This window comes from Orbicella franksi, chromosome 1 (assembly GCF_964199315.1).
Source record: "Orbicella franksi chromosome 1, jaOrbFran1.1, whole genome shotgun sequence".
Lineage (NCBI taxonomy): Eukaryota > Metazoa > Cnidaria > Anthozoa > Scleractinia > Merulinidae > Orbicella > Orbicella franksi.
The window spans coordinates 15,342,789-15,368,224 of record NC_138145.1 but is presented as its reverse complement, the minus strand read 5'-3'; the positions used below and the strand labels follow the sequence as shown (position 1 = coordinate 15,368,224).

The following is a 25,436-nucleotide window of genomic DNA, read 5'->3' as shown; positions in this document are numbered from 1 at the left end:
TTTGTTTAGAAGCATTTTATTCTGACTATGCCCTTTCCAAACTGCTTATAACGTAAATCAGTATATGGTGTCCCGCCGATTTCGGGTAATATCTTTGGCGTCACTTGCATGGCGTATCACTGGAAAATCAGCGGTCTTCGATACGAATCGCATCGCTAGATCATCGCTAGACGCCAACCTCGTTCCCAGGGTCCTCTCTTACTCGGTCCCCGATGAAGACTAAAATTCTTCGATCGAAAAGTCATTTTAATGTTTTTAACAAAACGTTGTTTGAACGTTTTTAAAGCCAGTGTCAAACCATTTTTGTGTATTACTTAAGGGGTATCAACGCGTAAACATAATTTTTGAGACAGCAGGTACAGGCGCCTTTTGGATTCGCACGATTTGTACGAATGATGACAGCGCGTGGGTGAGACGATCCGCTGACGATCTGTTAATTGCATCTCTTTAAGGAAACCTGTTAGAGGACTCACAAACAATACAATCTTAATAAACACCCCAGCGGAGTAAGGTAACCTGAAAATAAACAAAGAAAAGAAACGAAGAAATCCACGTATACCTCGTTCTACAAGATTGTGGACCGAGAACTAAGCCAATCAAATCATATGTCTCCAGAGCTACGTTGTCCTCTTACAACACCTCGCTTGCTAAGTGCATGTACAACCCCTCCACTGCGATCTACGAGATACAACTGTAGTCTATCTTGGTAATCTTTGACAGCGATCGCTACGATCTCTGCAGAGTTGTTTCAATGCAATTGACGGCAACAATCGTTGATTTTTTCCTCATTCCCAGCGATTGCAGTGATCGTGCCGATAATATGGAATTACAGCCTTTAGATTCAGACTGTAGCTAGAGTCTCAATGAGGTCATCCTTCATGATCCTTGGGTCTGTCAGCAGTCAATCAAAACGCGTGAATTTACGCTAAAAATAAAGCTAGACAAAAACGAAATGAAGAAAAAGATGATCGTGACTAAAACACCACACGAGTACATAGAGTAACATACGGATACATACGAGTAATCCCATACGAGTAACGTACGGATACATACAGACACATACAGTAACGTACATGTTACATACGAATACATTGGTTACATACGAATACATAGGGGAGCAACATACGATGGACTATGTGACAAGTGCACTATGGAAGGGTATATTATAAAATATATAAGGATTTTAAATGTAGTTATGTTAAGAGAATAACCAAAATTGGCAAATTTAAAAGAAAGTTAGACTGTTTTACCCCTTACTTGAGGAAAGGGAGAGAGATTCAATTCATTGAATGAGAAGATCCCCCACCCCCGGTAACAGCACGCCACACACACACCCAAGCCTTTACTGTGCTATTACTTCGAAGAAATTAATTCTATGAGACATTTGCGCGCGCGCTCAATCTTGTGTGCAATAAACAATTATTGGATGAGGTTTTTGTGATATCCAGAATAATCAAGGTCGGGGTTATCAGCCGAAGCCGAAGGCTGAGGCTGATAACCCTTACCGAGACCTCGATTATTCTGGATATCACAAAAACCTCATCCAATAATTGTTTTATTATACATTGAACAGAAAAAAATGGAAGTCATGTTTTTGCTTCTTCACTGACGGTAGGCAACATAAAGCGCGCGACCTTGACTTGACTACCCTTAGAAATCATGCACCGCGGTCATACATGACATGATCACCCGTGACCTTGAGTGTCCTTGACATGAGAGATCGTGAGATCAATGTATAATAATCATCGTAATCAGCGTGTATTGTTTATTTATCACATCAGCGCTCAGGCTTGTTTGTGTGTGTGGCACTCGTATGGCGTACGTATGTATGTGGCACACGCGCATGTGTGTGGTACGTGCGCGTGTGTGGTACTTGTGCGCTTGTGTTTGCAAGACGTGACCCGCGCACATGTAATCAAAGTGGCTGTGAGCCACTGAACTTGGAAAATGAATTATGGAAGGTTTATGAGTGTACAGTCACCTGCAACTCCATAACCTGTGATTAGGCGTTTTTTTTTTTTTTTTGAAAAAAAGGAGGGAAAAGGGAGAAGGGAAAAAAATCTCGCTCTGTCTCCACCATTTTGTTTTCTTCTAGCCAGGCCAACTTTTTGACCGGAAGTGAGGTTGAAATATGAAAGCCAATAAGAATGCCGCGTTTCATAAGTATTGTTTCTCGACCAATCAGAAAAAAAACCAGAATCTGCTTTTTTAACAAGTGATCCGACAAGTAAATGTATCATGCCCTCCTTCCCCACGTCTGAATATAAGGGAGGGAGGGTATGATCGCAGGTTAGCAACTCCATTGAGTTTGTTAAATGACGCCACTTCTTAACAAATCTACGAATGAGAAACATTGCCATCAAAACAATCCAGTTTGTGAGTAAATCGTGTCACCTCCACTTGAACAAGCTCGACAACGACTTATGTGCAGGATCGGCACCACTGTTCACGACCTTGACTCGGAACTCACTTGAGCCTGCTGTACTACCTACGCAGCGTTTCCATACGTAGGTATACGGTCAATACTTTCACCCCGTTGTTAACGATTGACAATTAACGCAGTGTGATAATCGATTTACTGACATGCGGGACTATGCGAGTTCGAATCCTAGTAGGAACTAATGATTATTTTGCTTTTCTTCTTCATTGTTTTTTCTTTAACGCATACGTCTATGTCAAGAAACCATTTACCGAAAGGCAGCGTCTGTCGTTCCGTTTCTTGTGTTTAAAAAATCGTCTGAAGCTTTTATTTGTTCGTTTATATCCATTGCTTTAGAACTCACAATATCACGTAGGTTGGTTGAAGGAAAAACCACGAAGACTTTCCCTTACAATCGAAAAGTTAATGAAGAACCCTAAGTATTTTCCTTACAATCGGAAAATCGTTTCACCTTCTAACTCTCGAAAATAGGGACTTTCAGATACGCTACGGCGAGGTGCTACTACGGCTACCTTGGCCGTGAGGGACTAGGCTGACAACGCTGTTTTACCCGCCAAACTCAAATGATTAAGATTTTGCTGTACGGCAACGGTATGTGCAGTCTCTACGTGTCTTTACAAAAATGACTACTTTCAAGGAAACCAGAGATCATTCTACTTTCGTACGAAATAGGCTTGATTAATTACAATGATTTCCTTCTCCTGTATCCGTCTTACATCTCCCAGAACTCAGATTTGCCTTTTAGAACTTGATAGAACCGCCTGTAATTCCAACCACGAAACAAAATATAAACTCTGATATAAAAAAGCTCGATTTCAACACGGATAGGTTGTTCGTACAACGATTACGTGATAAGCCCGAAAATACAAAACTTTCGATTATAATAAAATACATTTTGAACAGTAATAAACAATTATAACTCAGATTAGAACATACGAAGCTTTCTCATAAACAGCTGTTCGGCCCAATAGTAGTATGACTGAATTGATCATCTCGCGGTAGGTGTTAAAATCGTTCAAATTTTCTGTACAAATGACAAAGAAACAATGATCTTAGAACTGATTTTTATGATTGAGAACTTTATCTTCAAACTAGGCTGTTCAAACTTTGAAAAAAGCGTTAAAATGAGAAGTAAACAGCAGGCTTATATACTCATGTAGTAAATTATCGGGTCTTTCGAGAAACAGGCCCCAGGACCCATAATCGGGGTCCCTGATTATGACTCCTGATGTCACTCGTATGTACTCTTATGTACTCGTATGTATCCGTATGTTACTCGTATGCACTCGTGTGATGTTTTAGTCACGATCGAAAAAGATTTGCTTATGAGACTCAACCAATCACAGGAAAAGATAAGATCAAACTTTAGCGATGCAACGAAAGTTGAAATGGATCGATTCAGAAAAGAACTGGCAAAGAGCACGAGGAACGATGACACGTTAGTAAAGCACAATGGTACGAGTTCGGTGAAAAGAACAGTAAATATTTCTACAACCTGGAAAAAAGAAACCACAACAAGAAACATATAACCTCATTAGCAAAAGAAGACGGTAACATTGTCCATGAGCCTAAACAAATTTTAGAAGAACAGGAACGTTTTTTTGAAAGAAATTTATCAAGCTAAAAATGTCAGTTCCGAATCTGCCAATCTCGAGCACTTCTTTGACGGCCCGAATACTCTCAAACAGGAAGAAGCGGACACCTGCGAAGGGCTGCTAACAATTGCGGAATGTACCAATTCGCTGAAACAACTTAAGAGTAATAAAACAACTGGTTCAGACGGCTTTACTACTGAATTTTAGCGGTTCTTCTGGAATGCCATCGGTCAAATCATGATTGATAGTTAAAATTACGCTTTAGAGACTGGTACCATGTCAATCTCACAAAAACTTGGTATTTTGTTGTTACTATTATAATTACAATTATAATGATAATTAATATTATTATTAACAATATCTACGTTACCTTGACAATACTTACATATAATACTTACAATACCAAAGAAAGACAAAGACAAAGACAAAAAATACCTCAAAATTGGAGACCAGTTTCCCTATTGAACCTCGACTACAAAATTGTCACGAAAGCATTAGCTTCTGGCGTGGAAAAAGTGTCACCCACGATCATTAGTCCGAGTCAAACAGGAAACGTAAAGAGAAGATATTTAGGTGAGAGCATCAGAATCATAACAGACATGGTGTCCTTTACTAACAAGAAAAACACTTCAGGCATAGCGTTCTTTCTTGATTTTGAAAAAGCTTTCGATTCCATTGAATGGAGCTTCCCTCAAAAATGCCTCGAAGTTTTTAACTTTAGTCCTCAATTACGACAATGGATCACAGTCTTGTATAATAACATATCAAGTTGCGTTTTGAACAATGGCTTTGCAACCAAACATTTCAATCTAAGCAGAAGAGTCAGGCAGGGCTACCCACTCTCTGGGATCTTGTTTGTTGTTGGTGTAGAAATTTTAAGCAACGTAATTAAACGCTCGAGGGAAATAGAAGGTATTCAAATTGATCCAAACTTCTATAAAAATAACCGAGTACGCCGATGACACAACTGTGTTTGTTCAAGATATTCGGTTTGTTCATAGGCTTTTTGATCTGCTGCAACAATTTGAAAACTGTTCTGGTTTCCGAATAAATCAATCTAAATCGGAAATACTTTGGCTAGGATCATTAGGTGAGAGAAAGGATTAAATTCTAAATCTAAAATTAAGCGATGAGCCTATCTACGCCTTGGGTGTATATTTCTTATATGATGAAGAACTTGCCACTAAACTTATAAAGACACTCAACATTTGGTCGTCTCGAGACATTTCTATATATGGAAGAGTAAATGTAGTCAAAACTTTGGCAATATCCAAACTAACTTTTATCTGCAGTGTGTTAGACACTCAGCATAATACTGATTCGATTACACATGGAAGTAGAAGAATCCAAAACTCAGAAAAACGACCATAATTAACAATAAGAGCGAGGGGGGACTTAATATGTTAGATTTTACGTTGTTTGATAAAGTCTTAAAGATAGTCTGGCTAAAGCGCTTGTGCGCTAACGATAAAAGACCATGGAAACTTATCCCATGCACTATCCTTACTTTCCATTGTTGGCGGCAACCTTGTTTTCCGGTGTAGCTATGATGTCCAATGTCTACCCCGGAATGAAAACTTACCAAAATTCTATCGAGATATAATTTCCCACTGGTACAAAATTAGTAATGGCACTAACCCGAAAACAAAAGGAGACGTGTTAAATCAAATAATATGGAATAATCAGTTTATTTTAGTTAACAAGTCATCTGTTTTTTCCCAAGTTGGAAAAGGGTCGGCATTGAAAAACTCTCGTGCCTTTTCGACAACGAAAGTAACACCTTGATGCCTTTTAAAACTTTCATGCAGAAATACAACGTCACGAGTAATTTTCTGCAGTATTACAGCCTTCTATCTGCAATACCATACAAATGGAAAACTATGCTACAGAAGGAATGTCTTCTACCCAGTCAATTGAATATGCACCTCATACAATCGAAAAGCTCACGTGCAAAACAATTTACAATACATTACTCAGTTATCAACACTTCCCTCCTCCAACTGCAGAGAAAAGACTCTTTGAACGCGGCTCTAACTTTCAAGAAAGGCAAAAATCTATTCACTTTCTTGTCGTGTCACAAACGAGGTAAAATTATCCGTGTTTCAATATGAAATAGTTCATTTTATCCTGTATACAAATAAAATTCTGTACAAGACAAAAAGAAGCAACCTGATTGTCCTCATATCCATGACATTGATCAGACACCACTCCATTTGTGGTAGAATGCCCAATTGCTAAATCGTTTTGGAATCAATTTACAAAGTGGTACAGCGCGTCATGTAGAGGAAGTGTAGCTTTGGAGCAAAAATAAATTATCTATGGTGTTTTAAAACACACATCGTCCTGTTTAACCCTAAATTGGAAAATATTTTCCGTACATTAACGCAGTGCAAGATGAAAAAAGACCGCAGTTCACAAATTCCGTAACCCTCAATGAAAAAATGGAATTAGAAAAATACAATGCGATTACGACGAATAAACTACTTTCTTTTACTAAGAAATGGTCCAGCTTTTTGAACAATGAACTATTGGAGGCTAGCTGTGCAAATGCAAATATGTTAGTACCTATTTGTAAGTAACTTAAATTTTGTTCTCAGTAGTATAAGAATCGTTTTGCCAGTAATATCATATTGTCAGTAGTTTCTTATTTCTTTAAGTCGTTTTAGTACCGTATTGTTAATAGTATAAGCAGAATTTCTGCGGCACCAGTCAGTAGTGGGTTGCAGTCAATATGCAGGATTTATTTGAAATTTATTTTAATGAAAATGAGAGCAATGGTTCTTAGCAGTCTAGCCAATAGCTACGGAGCTGCTTTTTACATAATCAGGTTTTGCTTTTTTTCTCTAAATTCATAAATTGTCCGTAAGGATGAGATAATGATTTCAAGCATTCAGAAGCATGTCAAGAATTGCAGTCGAAATATGCATGTCAACAATGAATGACCAATTTTTGTAGTGTGTTGTAACTTGTTTGTGCATGAAATGAATAAATTAAAAAAAGCGTGAATTACACCATAGTTGTTGACACTCCTCGCAAATGTATATGGGTGATGCACAACACAGTTATCATTTTGGTCTAGTTTAAGACTAATTCTTGTGTTTTGTTATTTCAATTAAGGTGAGAGCCATCAACAGAATGTTCTAAGTACAGATAGAAAACAACCAGATTCCACAACTGCAACTGGCCCAGATCCCAGACCTGTAACACAGTCTAACACAACTGGTCCACATCCTGGACCTCTAGCACAGTTTAACACAACTGGTCCATATCCCGGATCTACACCTCGAACTACGCCAAATGAGGAAAGAACTGCGTTATTGGAAAGCGAACAGCGCCCGGAATTAGCTTCATTCAACTCGTCTGCTCCAAGCTGCAGGGAAGCTGTAATAGGTCTTGTGGCGCCAACTGAAGAAAGAGCTGGATCAACGATAAATGATCAGTACCCACAATGCACACCATCCACCTTACATCATCAAAGTCCTGAGAAAGCTGTTGAATCCAAAGGAATAGTTGTCACAAATACAACGAAGGAGACAATTGGACCTAAGACGGATATGTCTGATGCGGTACATGGTACCACTCCTCCTTTAGAAGGACGGAAAGAACCCGTTGGCAGTAAAGAACTTTGCGGAGGTAACTCGACAAATGAGACTACTGTAACCGCTGCTGAAACAGTAAGAGGCTCTGCTCTCCTTCTTGAGGAAAGCAAGTTTCCCAGTGCATCTGACCTAGAGGATAGAGCCAATGCGGTGGGAAACACAACGTCTGAAAAATTATTGGATGGTCTTCAGGTGATGCCAGATGATCAGAAACAGCAATTAGGCCCGCGGAGCGTGTTGCAGGAGAAAAACGTGAATGAATATGCTTCTAGAATAACGATGGATTCTACAAAATCGCCGCATAAAGCGCCAGAGACACAAGATCAATTAGGTCCAGGCTCTGAAATGGAGAGTACCGAAAAGTGTCCTCAAGTAAGCAATATACCATGCATAGTTGCAATTTTTGTCCTTTAGTACAACCCGTTTGAAGGCCATGAGGTGCATCATCTTCTTGTATCAGTAAGTAACATGTTTGCGAGAATATTGCCATCTGAGCGGAATGTTACCAAACCAATCGGATCTGACTATGTGGTCTGCTTTCAAAACAAATTAGCCCCCACCTTTCGTAGTCGCCACCTCACTAAACACCGCCTTCCCGCCTTATTTGAAGGTTTTAAATACGCTCCCATAGTCCAGGATACCATCTTAACTTATTCCTTTAGGCTCCTAGTGGAGCAAAGGGCGTCGTCCAGGATACCGAGTTAAGTTTAGTTTAGAATTGTTTTGTTACAGTAGTAGAGCGGAGCACGCGTAATCAAGTTCACGCGTTGTTAGATTTGAATATTTTCTGCAAATTAACACTAGAACTGTTTCTCCGATATGCTCTGATCTTAATGTATCTACAATTTATGTGTAGGATTTGGTTAAAGGATCAAGTGGTCCGGTAACTAGGCGGGCTGCAAAAAGTGAAAATCGGAATCCGTTGAATGCCCCGCCATCATCAGTATCTGAACAAAGAGTCGAAACTGTGTTACAAGATCCTCTCGCCAAACCTGCAAATGAGGACAGTGGCAAAATAACTACAGAGGTAACGGTGGTAGTTGAGATTTATAAATCAAAAGTGCATGTAAAACTGTTGATCTGCATCGTTATGTGAATCGGTGCAATAGACCAGGAAAGAACTGCAGAAGGAGAAAACGACAGAGCAAAAAGTAGTTTCTTACCCGCTGTGGTGGTTGTGCAGTTAAATAAATTTTAATTTTTTTTTTCGCGTATTTATAAATGTGTTCATGGCGAAACCGTTGCATGGCATGTTTACTTTGTTGTTGTTGTTAGGGTAATGAAGATGAAGGTGGGTTTTGGTATAAAAAGAATCCTCAAGAAGAAGCCCTTAGGAGTCAAACAGGCAGGCAAAATCAGAACAAAGAAGGAAAGGGGAGTAGCAATACGGAGCCGCCACAAGCTTCGACGTAAGTTAAAATAAAAGAAAGAAAAGAAGAAAAGAAAAGGAATATAAGCTGTGCAATTTGTTTGTGTACCCTGAAGCCCGGAAGCGAGCGTTCTTTTACGGGCTTATTTACTTATTTTTAATCCTCTTTGCTTACCCAGGATTTCTGATTAATATTGTGGAGGAAAGTGCAAGCAAAATGCACGAATGAGGAAAATTAAAGTACCTTTTACAATCTGAAACCATTTACATGTTGTTCTGAGAAAATGTTTTGCAGTAGCGTTGTGAAGTTATTTTTTTTCCTACCGAAGTGATGTCAGTTTTTCTCGTAATATGTTTGTTTATTTTTTTCTGCTAATCATTTGTCAGAACGCAGCCACTTCCAAGCCTCCAACAGGTTAAACGAGAAGCTGGGGTAACTGTGGTGTTCCACGTTTTGCTTGCATCAAATTTTAAAATGACGGAGGAAAATATGTTCATACGTGCAGATGGTTTAGAATTGGGCGACTTTTTCCAAAACTGCGTTGATATGAAAGCAGTCAAGTAAGTATTATATGAGAAAATGTTACTTCATTCCTTCGACTTTTCGTTACAGCTATAGGAGCTACAAGAAGTTTAAATTGCGTTTCTTACTTTGTTCGTAAAAATGGTTTGATGCCGTAAAATATAGTGCAGAGAGAGAGAGAAAAAAAAGTCTTTAGTGGATGGGAGGTATAAATGAGGACAAATCACAACGGAAAAATGTTTTCGAATTATCTTGCTTTACCTAGCATGTCCTCTAAGTTGAAAATATTGGCAGTGGCATTGAATAAACGTAACTGAGCAATGGCACTTGTGTTGCGCGACAAGCTGCAAGGAAAATGTTTCCGCCACTAGGCCGAAAGCAAACTATGGCGAAAATGGCAAGGAAAATAACGCTAAACAAAGTGAATGAGCAGAATTGTAGCTATGCACAAGGGTTTTACTTCTCAGTTGTACATTTCTTAACCGTCCTCAGGCAAACGAGGACGGGAAATATCAAAAAATGCGTAGTTTGGAGAACAGGGAGGAGGGGGACTAATTTCTTTGTTTTCCTATTTGGAATTGAATTAAATATTTAGCTGGGGTATTTTTTAAACCGATAGATAAACTGAAGAGATCTAGATAGTTTCTTAATTAAAAGATAAATTTTTATGATCTTTTTTATTGTTGTTGTCTTCGGTCTCGCCAAAGGATGAGCCACAACGTGAGGTAAAATATAAGTATCTGTTGCGGTTTCATAATCCTTTGTTTCTTTTCTTAATACAGAATCGATCAAGACAAAGACGACAAACTTACGATTTTTCGTGGTCAGTTAACAATAAGTCTTGATCGGGCTCGCAAAGGCACTTACTACAAGTACGTGGTGGTCAAAAAAGGAAAGGTTCACTGGGAACAGTTACCAGAGTTTCCGCCATCATACTACTATGGTATTGTCAACCGGGTTCTTAAAATACCGGAAAAGAATCTTGAACCTGGTGGTGAGTAAATAAATATCAAAATGATGTTCTTTTAATTTAAGTCCTCGCAATTTTGGATTATCGTGCACTAATTTTTGCCTTCTAGCCACGTGGAACCAATTTGACGGAGTGACGTACGTGTACGGTGACAAAAACGTGTTTTCCAGGGTGTGGGATTATTTATCCAAGGACAAGACAGTCCAGTATCGCACAAAAGCGTTGTTGTGTTTCCTACCGAAATGGAAGGGTTTCCTTGTGAACGAGGCAGCTGAAGAAATGGTCGCCACAGAGGCGTTGTTGAAACTACAAAATGTCGTGACATGCCTGACTAACGTGTGGATAGAAGAATCTGGTTACCGTCGGGAAAGGCATCCCACAAATTTTGATGTCCGAAAGGTAATTCAGTGTGTAGGCAGCATGGTGTTAGTATATGTATTAAAAAGGTAAAATGAGTCCTGGTCTCAAGTTACTGCATTTCAGTTATTCCATTATTGCGCTTGCGGAGCCGTTAGACGCGATATCGCTGTTACCGGCGCAGTTAAATATAGTTGCTACTTTTTATCTGGGCTGATTCATGGATTGGACTTGACATGTACGACATGTTGAATTTTCTATGATTCAATTCCTGTCATTTCCTTGACAGAAAGTTACCACTACCCTTCACCTCCCACTCTTGTGAAAGTACTGAAATATTTGAACGATTTTACAGGCATTAACTGACCTTTTGAAACCAAAGATGGAGAAGAATATTGCTATAATGGCTGAATGTAGGGTGGGATCAAGTGTCCACGTGTCTGCAGTAGTTTCTTCGCTTGCCATCATAGTGCTGGTGAAAAAGTACTCCATAGCATTAAACATAGAGGAAACTAAATCATTGCTGAGCTGCTTATCACTAGAAGCGGATCCAACTGAGAAGAGGTGTTCGGCTTATGAAGCAGTACTGGCTGAATTTAGTTCCGGGTTCAGAGAGTAAGTAGCCAGTGTAAAATTATAGTAGCGTGATTTATAATTGTGCAGAATTCTGGGCCGGAATTCTGTACATTTTCTTGCCCAACACGATTTCTAACAGTCAACGGTACAGTTTCGGTGCACGATTCTTTTTCCTTAGATATGAAACTGTTGCCTACCTGGAATCGCACTACAGCAAGCCACGTACATTTTACGGCGTAAAATGTACGTGGCTTGGTGTATCGAGGCATTTAGCTTGTTTCTACAAAACACCTCACAGTTGACGAATGTAACTGTAATGACGAATGTACTGTAATGTTTATTGTTTTTCCTCAAGACCATGATAATTATGTCAGATAACATTAGATTATAATATTTTGGTTCTTACACTGTATGTTCTGTTTCATCAGAACCGCCGTGAGTGCAATTGAAAGCCTTTGTAACCAGTTGATGAAGCAGGCTTGGACATGCAATCCTGAATGGCTTTTGGCTATACCAATGTTACATTTCTTACGGCAAGAGTCGAAACCCTTTGAAGAGCCTGAAAGCGGAGGATCGTCTCGAAGCCTGGCTTGGTGGGGAGCCCAGAAGCTCAACATTAAAGAGTTTCAGCGATCTGACAAACAGTAAGAAGTATATTTATTGAGTCGCTGAGTTACTACGCGCGCTGGGATCGGTCAATTCGGCCGAGCTGCAGTCCGTTGTACTCTCCGCTACCATTTGAAGATGTTTTGTCACCAAAATAGTTCCTGATTTATCGTTTTTTTTTAACCTTCACGCCAAATAAACGTGTAAGACCTTTCGTTTTCTTGAAATTTTGATTACATGTGCTAACGCATTAGCAACGATTTGACTCGTTTTGGTTCTGCCGTACGTTATTTATTTGAAGCATTTCTGCGTGATTTGAAATGGTTTCCCGAATTCGTTAGATACTCATTGGAGATATAATAAATATTTTGCTAAACCCTTCTTCTCGGTTCGTTCTATAAGTTAGGTATCCTCGTTTTCCTACTTCGATTTCTGGCGCAAGCGAGAAGCTTATAGCCAGTGCAGGCCTCGAACTCGGTTAACAAGAGGGGAAAAAATGCTTATCCAAAGTGTCCTCTTCGGCCTCCCCTTAGTTACAGTTAAACATGCGTTGTATCCCTACTTATTATATGGCTAGCTCCGTGAGCGGGCAAGATGAATGAAATCCTGCACTGTGATTGGCTACCCGAGCGGGCAAGCTGGAGCTATCTTGCCCGCTCGGGACTACCCGCCGTGTCCCGCAAGAAAAATTTCCGCGAAAGTCGTATAATAAATCCTTTATTGACCTAGCTTGTTCGGCCAAGATGGCTTGATATTGGCCTCGTTCCTTTTTTGCGAGTTTATGGACCTCGACTCCGTCTCGGTCCATAAACACGCAAAAAAAGAAATTGGCCAATATCCAGCCATCTTGACCTCGCACTTGGTCAATAACCCATACGTAAAGTATGTCAGGTTATTTGGGCTTACCATAGTCTTCAGCGAACAACGTGTTTACTTCAAGACGCCATCTTTAATAGCCAACATGCATCTCGCACGTAATTAACTTGAACAATACTTCATGTAAGCTAACACAACATCTCCCCTTATTGTTCAAGAGTATCTAGGGAACGAACTGAGCATGAGAAGACTCACAAACACTCTATGGAATCTTATAACACAGCGTAATCTCAAACTAAACCTAGATTATCTCTAACTATCAGCGATGGTTTTATAATTCTTTTAGGCCTAGTAGCAAGAATGGGTGTTACAGGGGGTACTTGAATGTCTCTCTTTGTAACGGGAATGTCCTTCCGAACAGGTGTTGCCGCTTTGTCGTCTGCGGGAACTTGGTTCACCATTGGTGTTGGTCGCTCATGTTGCTCCTGCTGATTTGGCAGTGGAGTAAGGTGCACACGGTTTCTTCTTATCGTGCTGATCGATCGGTGTTTCAACTTTATACGACCGAGGTGTTGATGCTGCTTCAATGACTTTTCCTGACCGCTAGAGGTCCTTGACGAAAACTTCAGTATCCGGTCCAGTTGAAGGCAAGGACTTGGTTTTGTGCCTGGTGTTGATTACTGTTTCCTGGTTCAATTTGCTCACGCTTTCTCGTGCAGGCAGGTTATCCAAGTCAGGCCACTGTGGGTTCAGCTGGGTGTGGAATAACGGAACGCTGTTCCTAATCTGCCTTCCCATCAGCAACTGGGCAGGAGAGAACTTGCATGCTAGTGGTGTTGAGCGATAGGCTAGTAATGCTTTAGCAGGGTCTTTTTCCTTCGTTAGAAGATTCTTCACAGTTCTAACTCCCCGCTCAACTTCTCCATTTGCTTGGGGGAAATCGAGGACTACTTGTGCTATGCTTGAATCCCCATTCCTTAGCAAAGTAAGAGAATTCTGCACTGTCAAACTGAGGACCATTGTCAGATCGCACTTGCTCTGAGATCCCATGTCTTGCAATTCCGACTTAATTGTTCTAATGACCTCACAACAAAGTACACGTAAAGTATACATAAAGTACCCTCGTCGTCATAGGCTTCCCTGAGGTTAACTTTCCACGAATCGTCTATATTCTCGTTAATATTTCTACAGAATCGCAGATGTTGTATATTAACCACCAAACAGACCAACGAACGAACGAAAAAACGAACAAAACAATGTCGAGCCAACGAACTATTCAATTACTGAGAGCAAGTGAGCAAACATTACAAACAATTAAGCCAGTAGAAAAACAAACAAACACCGAGCACTGTGCCACAGTACGATTCTCGCTGGGTACTAATGTAAACACATCATTTTTCCAAGTATTCACACCAGAATTCAGGCTGAGTGGCCATACCTGGATACAAGGTATCGACCTTGCACTCGGGCACTAAATGGTACTTGGGTACTTGGACTGATTCGGTATGTGAACGTAACACTGTATTGTGCCGGTGCCCAGGCACCAGTGTTTGGGGACCAAGTGTAAACGTAGCCTTATTCAAAGTGACCATTGCGTACATCAAGTATAGTAGTCTCCTTCGCAGCCGTGGTAGTTCGGCCGCTAAAGAGACTACACGTACAAAGACCAACTACGTATTTAACTTAAAACTACATACCTCCGTTGATGATAAAAGTGACGTTTCTGTATTTTTTTTTCTTAAAGGGATTTTTCGGATGTGTGGCCTCGTCTGGCGTCATCCTTTGAAGTTGACCGTTTGTTGAAAAGAACTTTTCTCCATGCTATTCCTGTTTGGAAGCTACACGGCATAGTTTCAACAGGAATGTTCCATATCTCAGATCTGTGTGTTGCTTTGGCAGAATTCTTTCCTCGTGGAGTTTTGAACAAGGAAAAGGTTGTTAGAAATGATTTTATTCGTTGTTACGGCTTCATTCAGTTGTTTGCATTCCTCCAGGAATGTGTTGACGTGCAAGAAATGAATAGGGATCGTTCATTTTTTATAAGGTAGGGGGGGCTGGTGGGATTTGGGGGGGGCATGCGAAAAAAAATGGCTTTCGAGGGGGGGCCATCCCAAAAAAATAAGGGAAAAGGGGGGGTCACGTGAAATATTTTAGAAAAACTTTAAAATGGCATAATGTTTGAATATCAAACAAATTGCTATAGAATAAACGTAGAAGGCAGGATGCAAATTTATTACAAACTTTCCTTCTGCTTTAAAAAAACGTTTGGCGACAAAAAGCATTTGTAGCTACTGAAAAGAAGTATTTAACACTGTTATTTTCGAATGCAACTTTCCCTGGCACTCATCTTCATCTTCGCTGTCGTCGAGTTCTGCGTCGCCGCTTGTGCTGCTATGGGAGTCTCTTTCACCAATGCTGCAAGAAGCAGCAATGCTTTCCGTCAGAGTGTACTCTTCAGGGTACATGAAGGTGTAAACATAATCTCTGACTTCCTGCTCAAGGTTTGTGGTGATTCTGCTGCTTGCAGCATCGGTGAAATAATTCCCTTCCAAGAGCTGTGCGATGTATGGCCCATCTCTTCTAAATAACGACGTGGCAACATCCTCAACTTTAATACACTCTTCCGGGACGGCCGTTCTAGGAGGGTACACAAGGCATTGTGGAAGATCATTTCCTTGCGGGTTTCCAACACAGATTCCATAAACTCGTTGGACGTTGTTTTCAGTCCGCTTCCTCTTTCTTTCATTTGACTTTCTGCGGCTTTCTTTTTACCTTCTCCTTTTGTTGATGTGCTGTTTGAGTATGCCCTTGAATATGCTGTTATAATTGCTCTTCTTATTTTCTAGTGCTTCCATGTACTGCGTGACCTTCGTCAACTTAGCTTCTCTACATTTGATCTGTTTTACATTAAAACTGTGAGCAAATTCTTTGCCCTGCTTTAAAGCAAGCCCATTTGGACTGAAAGAGTGTGGAATCTTGTTCCTTTACATCTTTCATCTTTAGCTTTTTGTTTTACCTGCACAGGGCAACATTTATACATGCCTATCACTAGAGTAGAGGCAAAAACCTTCCAAATAAAGACATCTGTAAATTAAATGTAAGAATGTGTTTCACACAACACATCAACAGATTTCCAGTTTTCACAACACTTCGTACTTGGTTCAGTATCACAATGCAGGAGGAAGGAAAGACTCTGTTCCAGGCCACTGTTACTTCCGTAACATTGAGAAGTTTCTGAATGAGCACTATGAGGAGAGGGAGAACTACAGGGAGTTTCTAAAGTTGTCCTGTCAAGAAAATGTAGGAGAAATTTGTTCTTTTTGTTGTGAATGGACTGGACCACCCATAGAAAGATACCCTAAACCAGTTCCTGACCATTCCTGCCTACCGGAATACCACTACCTCTCCTACCAGAAGAGCCCAAAAGAAGGGCGTGATCCAGATGACTGGCAGCCAAGGGTCCAAGCGAAGAAAGAGCATGGAAGTGGCAGGCTGGTTTTATCTGACCCAGAGAGCGTTGCTCTATTTGCAGATAAGTTTATTGTCAAATCAAAGTTTGTGGTGGATTATCTTCAGCATCTTGAAGCGCTGGAATTTGAAAGGAAAAAGAGAACAGAAGAAAAGGCAAAGTTAAGTAGGGACGCAAAAGATAAATCATATGAGGATTATCCTTGGACTGAGTTGTGCGAAGATCTAACCAAGCTTAAAAAGCTACGTGTTCCAGAACTAAACAAGTACTTGAACCACCACGGGCTGAAGCAGCATTTGAAAAGCAGCAAGAGTGAGAAAGTAAAGGCAATTGTAAGACATTCATGCTTGCAGCAGAAGAGCCCTCTCAGAGCTGGCCAACCAACACTGAGGAATGCCAGGACATTGACACAACATGACAACAGGGCAAGTGCTGACAGTAGTGAAGCGGATGAAAGTGACAATGATGAGTATGACAGTGATACCATTGACTCTGGGGGAGAAGATGACTCAAGTGACGTCATTCTTGTATTCATCAATTCAGATGAGGAAGATGCCAATGAGAGGCCAAATGCCACACGCTCAGGGCGAGCCATAACTAGGAGATCCGAAATTGACTTCTCTTTCTTTTGATTTGTTTTTTAAGCAACAGCTCTCTGTAGTATAGGGATTGTAAATATTGTCTTCATAGTGAGCACAATAACGTGAAGTAGGGGGATAATAGACAAATTTTAAAAAAGTTGAAATCTAAATATTGTTTGTGCAATTTTTTTTTTGGGGGGGGTCATCCCAAAAAATGACCGCTATAAGGGGGGGGCCACGTGAAAAAATTGGTAAGCTAAGGGGGGGTCATGCGATTTTTAAATGGTACTTCCCAAATCCCACCAGCACCCCCTCCCTCATAAAAAATGAACGGTCCCTGAATAGATTATTAATTCATTGAAGTCGGTACCCGGTGTTGCAGAGCGCCAATCGTTTAGACGTCTTTTTAACCCAGAACAAATGACGCCTTGTCGATGTGTATGTCTATAGGGTTATAACAGATCTAAACAAATTCGCCAAACTATTCTTACATGTGGTGTATTTTATTCGCAGAAAAGCGGTATCGAGATGTGTCTTCAAGCTATGATCAACACGTTGAACTCCAGAAATGAAATAAACAGGTACGTTTACATAGCTTCCTTTATCTAGAAAACTACCTTATAGGCAAAGAGGAAATGTAGGTAATTATATTGTCTTTCTCAATTAGCTCTAAAGCGGAGGTTGCTGAATGTACCGTTACTACAAGTTTGAAGGTGGCGGAGGTTTGCCTGGACAATCTCCATTTCCGTGAAGATTTTGATCTCATGTGTCTCGCAATCAAACTAGTATTTTCAAGTATCCAGCAGCGGCAAAACTATGTAATGGACAGTCAAACAGACGACGAAGAGAACAAGACTGATGGAAGAGAAGACCTGAAGGAAGAATGCATACGTAAACTTTCGGAAAAAGTCGCGACCAAGCTCAAACGAGCACTATCTCCAGATATGCCAGAATACTACCGTAACGATGCCCTTTCCAGTGAACTTGAGGTATGGATGTTAAATAAGGTAATAATCATATAAAATGGAGGGGCAGATTAAGCTAATCCAGATCGATTGTTCTTCATTTCCACGTTGACTCATTTCAAATTATTACTCAAAGGGTCTCTAACATTGACATGATTTCTAGTAGTCAAAACCTCAAAAGCATGGAAAATAAAAAAATGGTCTAGATTTATAAAAAAATATCACTAAATGAGTACTCAAAGAAGCCGGCCATGAAATGGCTGCTATAATGGCTTTGCGTATACACTGCGTTGTGATTTCAAATTGAAAAATCTGGCAGACCCAAAATCTGCCGTCGTGTCTTGGAAAATCGCTAAAAACCAATAACAATTTGTTTTTCCATAACAATTCACATAATGTCTTCATCACAATGTTCTTAAAGTGGTTCCTGCGAGAGTAAAGGTACTTAGTCATAATTTTAGTTCTGTTTTGACCGAAAATGCAACGCTGAAATGATAATGATAAGCGATCGCCTTTAAACCGACCATCAATGAACGATTTCTCCAAAGAAAAATTGCAATTGTTGACCTTGTCAGACAAATTAGTTTTTCTTGCCATTATTTTCGATTTATATCCGCTAGAATAGATGGATTATGAGATAAATTATGATAAGTAGTCTGATTGAGGTCATAAAGTTTTCTTTTCGTCATGTGAAACATAGATGTGTTGTTAGGGTACTGAGACTTGCATTGTTGAATCCCTCCGTTTTTCACTCCTGACCACCTCGGGTACTTCACGCGCTTATGATTATCATGATACGACGTTATCTCCTTGACTTTAAACACGTTATTGTGTGTTTCCGGAACAGAATACTGATCGATATAAAATTGACTTGCCTTATCCTTTTCATTTAGCTCTGGAATGTGTTTCTTAAAGTCTCAGATGGCACTCATGGATTTGAAGAGTACCGGAGATATCTAACAGAACAATTTGTGAACCGAGCAAAAAGGGTAATTAATTGATATTAACTATAAGGCATGAAACAAATTACCGAAAGATAAACAGATTTTTAACAAATCAAGTGGTGGCTTTTGGTTCTTGAAACAGTATTCCGGCGCTAACATTAATTTGCTAGTACTGATGTGACAATGAAACGTAAATTAATTTGGATTATTAACCGAGGGTGATACTACATTTTGCTAACTTGGTCGGTTGTAAATGCAAGTTGATGACTTCGATAGGTCTTTGGATCCAATTTCTTTTTACCTCCGTTTCAGGAAAAGTCCTTGTGCAGAGGCGACTAGTTTTTACTCAGTCTTGTTTTCGTGCAAATCAAATACAAGTGTACTGAAATGGTCTCGCACCAGAATTCCTTTTTATAAACAGAGGGAGAAAGGAGCTCGGAAATGTCCTGTTTAACAACCAGCTAACTGAAGGATGCCGCTTTGAGAATATTCTCGTGTAAACCGTGGCTTAACACTCTAACAAAAGTATATAGAGTTTCCATCAATTTTGAGACAAAGTTTTAAGCATACCACGTTAAGTTGTACGTCGTTTTCAGTCGAATTCATTACTTTTTTAGATAAAACAGACCTGCCTCGTTGAGATATTCTGTGAACTTAACTTGGAGGTATATGACAGAGCCATTGGGGAATCCATCAGCAGACTTGCGTTTGAAGCAGTGGAAAAGATAATACAGGTATATTAGTGCTAACATATCAACTTGCTGATTGGAAAATCTGCATTTGAATTTACAGAGTAACTAAATTCACATACTAGCACTTGCCACTTTCCCTAGTATGGTTTGACGCGGAAGCTTACTTTGATGACAAAAAAATTGGTTCCTTTCTTCTTAAGTCAAGACAGGGTGTAGACGCTCACCGCGCTTTCACGTCTTTACGAAGTTCTAGTTCTCGAGGTGACGCAGGAGCTGTAAAGTACGGCCAACTTTTGTCAATGTTGCTTACAAAATCCTGGCCAAAAACGTCTCAGAACAGGTCTGGCTTGGACCCTTGCACAGTGGAGTTTCTTCTCACCTGGAACCCGATGGCGGGATATTTCCAATTCTTTGGTAACTATATATGTTACTTTCTCATCCAGTACTCAGTCTAAAGACAATCTTGATAATGGCTTCTATAGTAGGCTGTGAGCTTCAAGGAACAGATAATGTCTACTCAACAATTAGACCCGTAGCTCGCAAGGGCTACGGGTCAATAGCCCATGAGGCGAAGCCGAATGGGCTATTGACCCGTGGCCCTTGAGGGCCTTGAGGGCTTTATTATCACCCAACTAGTCGGACAGAAAAGGCAATGATAAAGTTAGCAAATGCAAGTTGAAGAAATATGTATTTGGGAATAAAACGAAAGAAAGCGTCACGCTCGATTGTGCCAATTTCGCTACTCGAGGGCTATTACCAGGCTGATGGTCCTCTAGTAGCGTAGTCAGTTAAAATGCAGGATTCACATTAGTCCACTAGTTGGGTGATACTAATGACAATTAGTAGCCACTCAGCTGTGTTCTGTTGGAAATCCGCGAATCTGATTGGTTCATCATCTCCTATCATCTCATATCCAACAAGTGCGAGTGGAATAACTGTTCTATTAAAAACGCCCCCAATACGTAGAAAACTAAAATAAGAATAATACCAAATAAAAAGGTCGAAAAAAATTACGCGTACGCTCATCATATTTTTAGAGCATGGCATAATTGTTCATATAACATGATGGCTGAGCGAATGAGAACTCTCGAATTGCATTATCCAATGATTCTGTTTTTAATAAAATGTGATATTCGCCAATTTTGACTGCGCCAGGTGACTTGTTTAGAGCAATCGGGCGCGATGGAAAATATTCGATGGATTATGATGTGCAATATGAAAGCAGTCTGGTATGTTTAAAAAAAAACTTCGTAGTGTTCAGTGTACATTGCTTTTCAACTTTGTCTCGTTTTCTTTAAATGGAATACTCAGAAAACTCGCAGGGTAAAAAATCTTTTTTTCTCAAAATAGGGGATGAGTCTGGAAGAGGAAGTATTTTAACAGATGATGGTCAAGAAACGCTGTCAATGGCTCAATCAGTATTGACGGTTCTTGTTGCAAGCATATCAGATGCGTCAGTGACCGTTGAAATCTTAGTTCTTTTACAAAAATACAGAGTTAAATTCTTGGAACTCTTATCAAAGACAACTGTTCCTTCTGCCAAAGAAGGAACTGAGGCGAATACGAGAGAAGAAGGCGAAAAAATCCTAGATGAGCGAATTGGAGAAATCGAGGAATTCCAAGCTGTAAAAGAAAAAGTGGTGTCCTTCGTCAACATGTGTGATTTGATTGGGCCAGGTGAGATGTTTCACTTAGCAGTAAGAAAGTCTTTACAATCTACGCAAGTTCGTTAATGCCCTAAACATGTTTTTTTTTTCCAAATTGAACAGTTGAGTATATTTATAGCTTATGATTAGAAGATTCGCTGGTATGTATTTTGCCGAAAGAAGGATTTTACGTCTTAACTTGTGACCTTGAACTCAAGTTGACTGGTACAATGTTGTTTGCGCTTGAAGTTGAAGATCGAGAATATTTTGCTACTTTAAATACTGCCTAAAATCATTGTTTGGTTTCTCTTCAGTCAATATTGCCATTATTAAGGAAAAATCGCGTCAAGATGTCTCCCTTCACCGAATACGTCATTTGTGCGAACGTAAAGATGAAAAGCAAATCGAGGTCACGTTCTTTAGACTACCTTCAGTGGCTGAAGAAGTTATTTCGCCACTTCACCACGTGCAAAAAAGTTCCACTTTCCAAGATCTTTGGACACAGTATGGAAAGAAAGCACAATCAGCCAGAAAGAATGACGAGGCGCAGAAACCATACCTTAGCATCTCAGAAGTTGTTGAAAATATCTGGAAACCAGCTTTCCACGATTGGTGCAGGCATGCGGCCAGTGCCATGGATGGAACGATATCCCTCGGAATTGCCGACAAGCTCTTTGGCAGTTACAAGTACGGAACAAATGATCTTGAACGAGAGCTGTTGTGTATGTTTCAACTGATCCAAGCTCATCCTGCCAGTAGAGCAAAGACGCTGCAGGCAACGGCTAATGAACGCGTCACTCAAATACAGCTATTCCAGCAACTTGGTCAATTTGCAAGTGCCGCAGACACAATCTGGAAATTTAAGGAAGCAATGGGCTTCACTGGTGACTTCAAAGTTATAGAGGATCTGCGTAATCAGGTATCTAGATTTACGTTTTTGACCTCGTCATTCGGACTCTACAATTTTTTTACACTTAAGATACGAAAACGGATTTCCTTGCCTGGTGTTATCACGCTTTATTTTGAATGTATCGCTCGTCTTTTCTATGAAAATTAACTGTTGGTATTTGTTGTCATTTTTGTTTAGTGATCCTATACGGTTCCCTAATCTTGTGTGTCGGACACACGCGTTTGTGTGCAAATATTTTCCTGTCAAAGTTTTGATAAAACTCTGTTCTTTTAAATTTAATATTTAGGTGTCAATAGAGTTCAAGCAAAAGCCCCTAAACAGCATTGGAAAAAGGTTTTCTGAGGCTGGTCGAGCACTTGAGTGTTTGGATGTTAAGAAGGCAAATTGCTTCCAGGCAGTGGTGGACAGCAGACGACTGGTAGAGTGGCTACGTGCTACTATAAAATGTAAGTTTGCAATCTGTTAGGGTCATCTTTCTGAATTAACGCGCCAGTGAACTCATAGAAGTTACTCCATGGAAAATACGTGCGTACGATTGTATTCACGACTTGTTTAGCACTGTCAGAAAACGAATGACTGAGCGCAACGAGCAAGTGAGGTTTTCTGATACACATGTGACTTGCTTTGACCCAAGAGCGACATTACATCCCCAGCAGCGACACCCCCAGTATTGTTGTAAAGGCTTCCAGTTTCTGTAACAGTTAGCATTTTCATGGGGCGGGGTTGTTAGCCCTGCTTCATAAATGGTTGATCATCCAGGTTTAATTTTTAAAATTAATGGGGTCTCTTCATGACAGTTAGAAATTTGCTTGAGAAGTGTTGTGTACTGGTTTAGCAGTAAGAAGTAAAATTGTTGTAGCAGTGTGATTCAGATAACGACTAACACCTCAACATTTTGAATGGTTTTACAGCAACTCAAGAGCTTAAGGTTCTTGTTGACTTGGCCTTGATCTCAGCCGGTGAAAGCGCAATGGAAACTGACCGCATTTCCAGTCTACACACCAGCTGCTTAGGTTTCGCTCCTTTGATTTTTGACCTCAGAGAAAGTGAAGAAGAAAAAGTGAACTTTGACGACCTGGTAAAGGCTTGTGATCCCGTGTGGAAAGCTGTGGAGACGGACCACAGTTTACCCCAAAAACTAGTAAGAAGTGGAATGCACTTTGTGCTCTTTGACATTGATTTTCTTTTTAACCATGTTCGGAGAGGTCCTCCTTTATCGTTAACGGAACTTCATTAAGAGCGCCAGTCAAAATCGGAATATCGGCAGATTCAGTTTGGACCAAGAGGTTTAAAAGGTTCTAGTTCTTCACGTCAAGTTCTTTTTTCAATCGTATTTCTTGATTTTCGTTATTAGTTGAAGGAAACCAACTCTTGATAACGTTGTTAATCAGTCAGTCAACGAACCTGTAGACAAAAGTGAATTTCGTAAAACAAAAGGCATCAAAATTAGTAATTAAGACGTAATGCAAGTAAAATCGAGACTTTCTGACAACATCCATGTTGAGATTTATAATTATATAATAATTTTAACACGATATATGACAGGATGAGTTGAACAAATATAATCGTTTCGTTTTTATAATGTCCTTTTTTTAAGGACCCGTTCTCACCTCTAACAGAAATTGTCATTTAATTTTTTCGAAGTACGACACTAGCAGGCATCTGGAATGGCTTAAGACCGTCAAGGAATCACATGGGTCGGTTGCTATGACGTCCTTAGTACAGGCTAAGACCATCAACTCCAGTGGTGTGTACGTGGTAGGTCACGTGGACACCAAGAGTTGTTCGCAAACAGAGGAAAGAAGACGGTTGTCATTTAATGATGTGATCCGACTCACAGTTCCTACGAAAGATGGAAGTGCAGAAGTGCAGAGTAAAACGTACTCTGTTGATGAATTGAAAGATTTGCAAAGTAAATTGATGTTGATTGCTGGGAAGGCTGAAAAGGGGAAGGATGAGGTTGAACAATTTGTAAAGGCAAGTTTAAACTTATTAAGTAAGCGCGATCGCAAATATTGGAAAGAATTTTTAAGTTTAAGGTGGGAAACACTTTTACAATCATTGCACAGTGTGCCGAATAAACACAATCGTATCGACCTGGCCTAGACAAAAAAAAATAGATTTGAAACGTCGTTTTTTTTGTAGCCTCTGTGAAATTTAGGTGGAATTTAATGTGAAGCCTTGTGGTAAGCTATGATTTTGCTTTTACAATAGTTCTAAATTCTTAACTTGCAGAACCTTGAGGGCGTCATGCGTCTAGCCACGGCTTACATTAACCTCTCCGAATCTGGTTTTGTTCATCGCTTGCATTGGAATAAACAATTTCACTGCAGTAAAGATCAATTCGAAGGCGAATCTGTCGCAGATGAGCTGGCAGCTGAAAGCACGTCCATGGAGAATTTTTACTCAAACTGGAAGAAGAAGGTCAGTGATACACGGAAGGAGTATCGGGAGTTGAATTTCTTCAGCACTCAGCAGTTGATGCTACTAAGAAAGGAAATAGCCACAGTTTGCCATAGCGAAGACCTTCTTGTAAGCAACCTTCAGGTTCTTACTTTGCTTGAAAGTGTTCGTCCAAATTTAGACACCGAACAGTTGAGGTCAGCAATAAAGCGCGCCTTTAGAGACACAGAGCTTTTAGACAAGGCAAAAGGTGCTGCCGATCTGCCATCGTTTACTCAAGTTCCTTCAGAAGCCGAATTTGGTACTCGTAGTTCAGCATTTGATAACAACAACTACATAAGTACGAGCCCCTCAACGGTAGCCAGCGCGAGTCCCATTAAGAAGCCGAAACCGAAAGTTACTTCAAAGATCCAAAAGTTTCTGAATGCAGCTACAGATGATGGTTACTCAGAGCAGGTTGCTTTGGCTGCTTTGGCTAGTCTAGGTCTTGATGCAGATGAAGACGACTTGCTGTTGTGGTGTTTAGAAGAAGCTGACGAAGCAGACATCGAGGCTCTTTATGAAGAAGCGAGGCAAAACCCCATCATTGAGCGAGAGGTTTTCTCTGCCGGAGAGCACGATGAAATGCAAACCGAGGATGAAAGGTAACTCAGTCATACCGGAATACATACACACATCATAACTTTTTCTACACTCGGACTGATGAGGAATGAGTAAACTTACCTTTGTTATCATATGTAATACTGACAAACAAACTTCATATGCGAAAGTGCCCTGAAAGTTCAGTAGTCTTCAATACATACATTACTTTTTGTGTTGGCTTCAACACTAAAATGACGACACTAGTATAACAAGAAGTCGGAGCACAATATGCCGTTTGCACCGCACGGCAACATGGTACAAAATTAGCCATGCTGGGACGCAAGTTACACCGTGGGATATCCAAAACAAATGAAAGTCAAGCTGGACTGGTTC

General features: G+C 40.1%; 1 protein-coding gene across 2 annotated transcripts in view; it reads left to right on the top strand.

Moving 5' to 3' along the window:
• The window catches only part of LOC145476154 (E3 ubiquitin-protein ligase rnf213-alpha-like), a 70,539-nt gene that overhangs the window by 3,304 nt on the left and 41,799 nt on the right, over positions 1-25,436 (top strand). For both annotated transcript variants that reach the window (XM_081455366.1, XM_081455354.1), the window contains exons 2-21: positions 7,153-8,006; positions 8,491-8,661; positions 8,910-9,043; positions 9,391-9,564; positions 10,309-10,520; positions 10,606-10,895; positions 11,209-11,468; positions 11,858-12,073; positions 14,596-14,785; positions 17,415-17,482; positions 17,569-17,890; positions 18,760-18,855; positions 19,428-19,544; positions 19,703-19,916; positions 20,853-21,179; positions 21,463-22,067; positions 22,345-22,504; positions 22,970-23,199; positions 23,703-24,035; positions 24,294-25,105. In XM_081455366.1, coding sequence (XP_081311492.1) covers positions 7,153-8,006; positions 8,491-8,661; positions 8,910-9,043; positions 9,391-9,564; positions 10,309-10,520; positions 10,606-10,895; positions 11,209-11,468; positions 11,858-12,073; positions 14,596-14,785; positions 17,415-17,482; positions 17,569-17,890; positions 18,760-18,855; positions 19,428-19,544; positions 19,703-19,916; positions 20,853-21,179; positions 21,463-22,067; positions 22,345-22,504; positions 22,970-23,199; positions 23,703-24,035; positions 24,294-25,105 — 5,785 coding nt within the window. The remainder of the gene's footprint in view (positions 1-7,152; positions 8,007-8,490; positions 8,662-8,909; positions 9,044-9,390; positions 9,565-10,308; positions 10,521-10,605; positions 10,896-11,208; positions 11,469-11,857; positions 12,074-14,595; positions 14,786-17,414; positions 17,483-17,568; positions 17,891-18,759; positions 18,856-19,427; positions 19,545-19,702; positions 19,917-20,852; positions 21,180-21,462; positions 22,068-22,344; positions 22,505-22,969; positions 23,200-23,702; positions 24,036-24,293; positions 25,106-25,436) is intronic.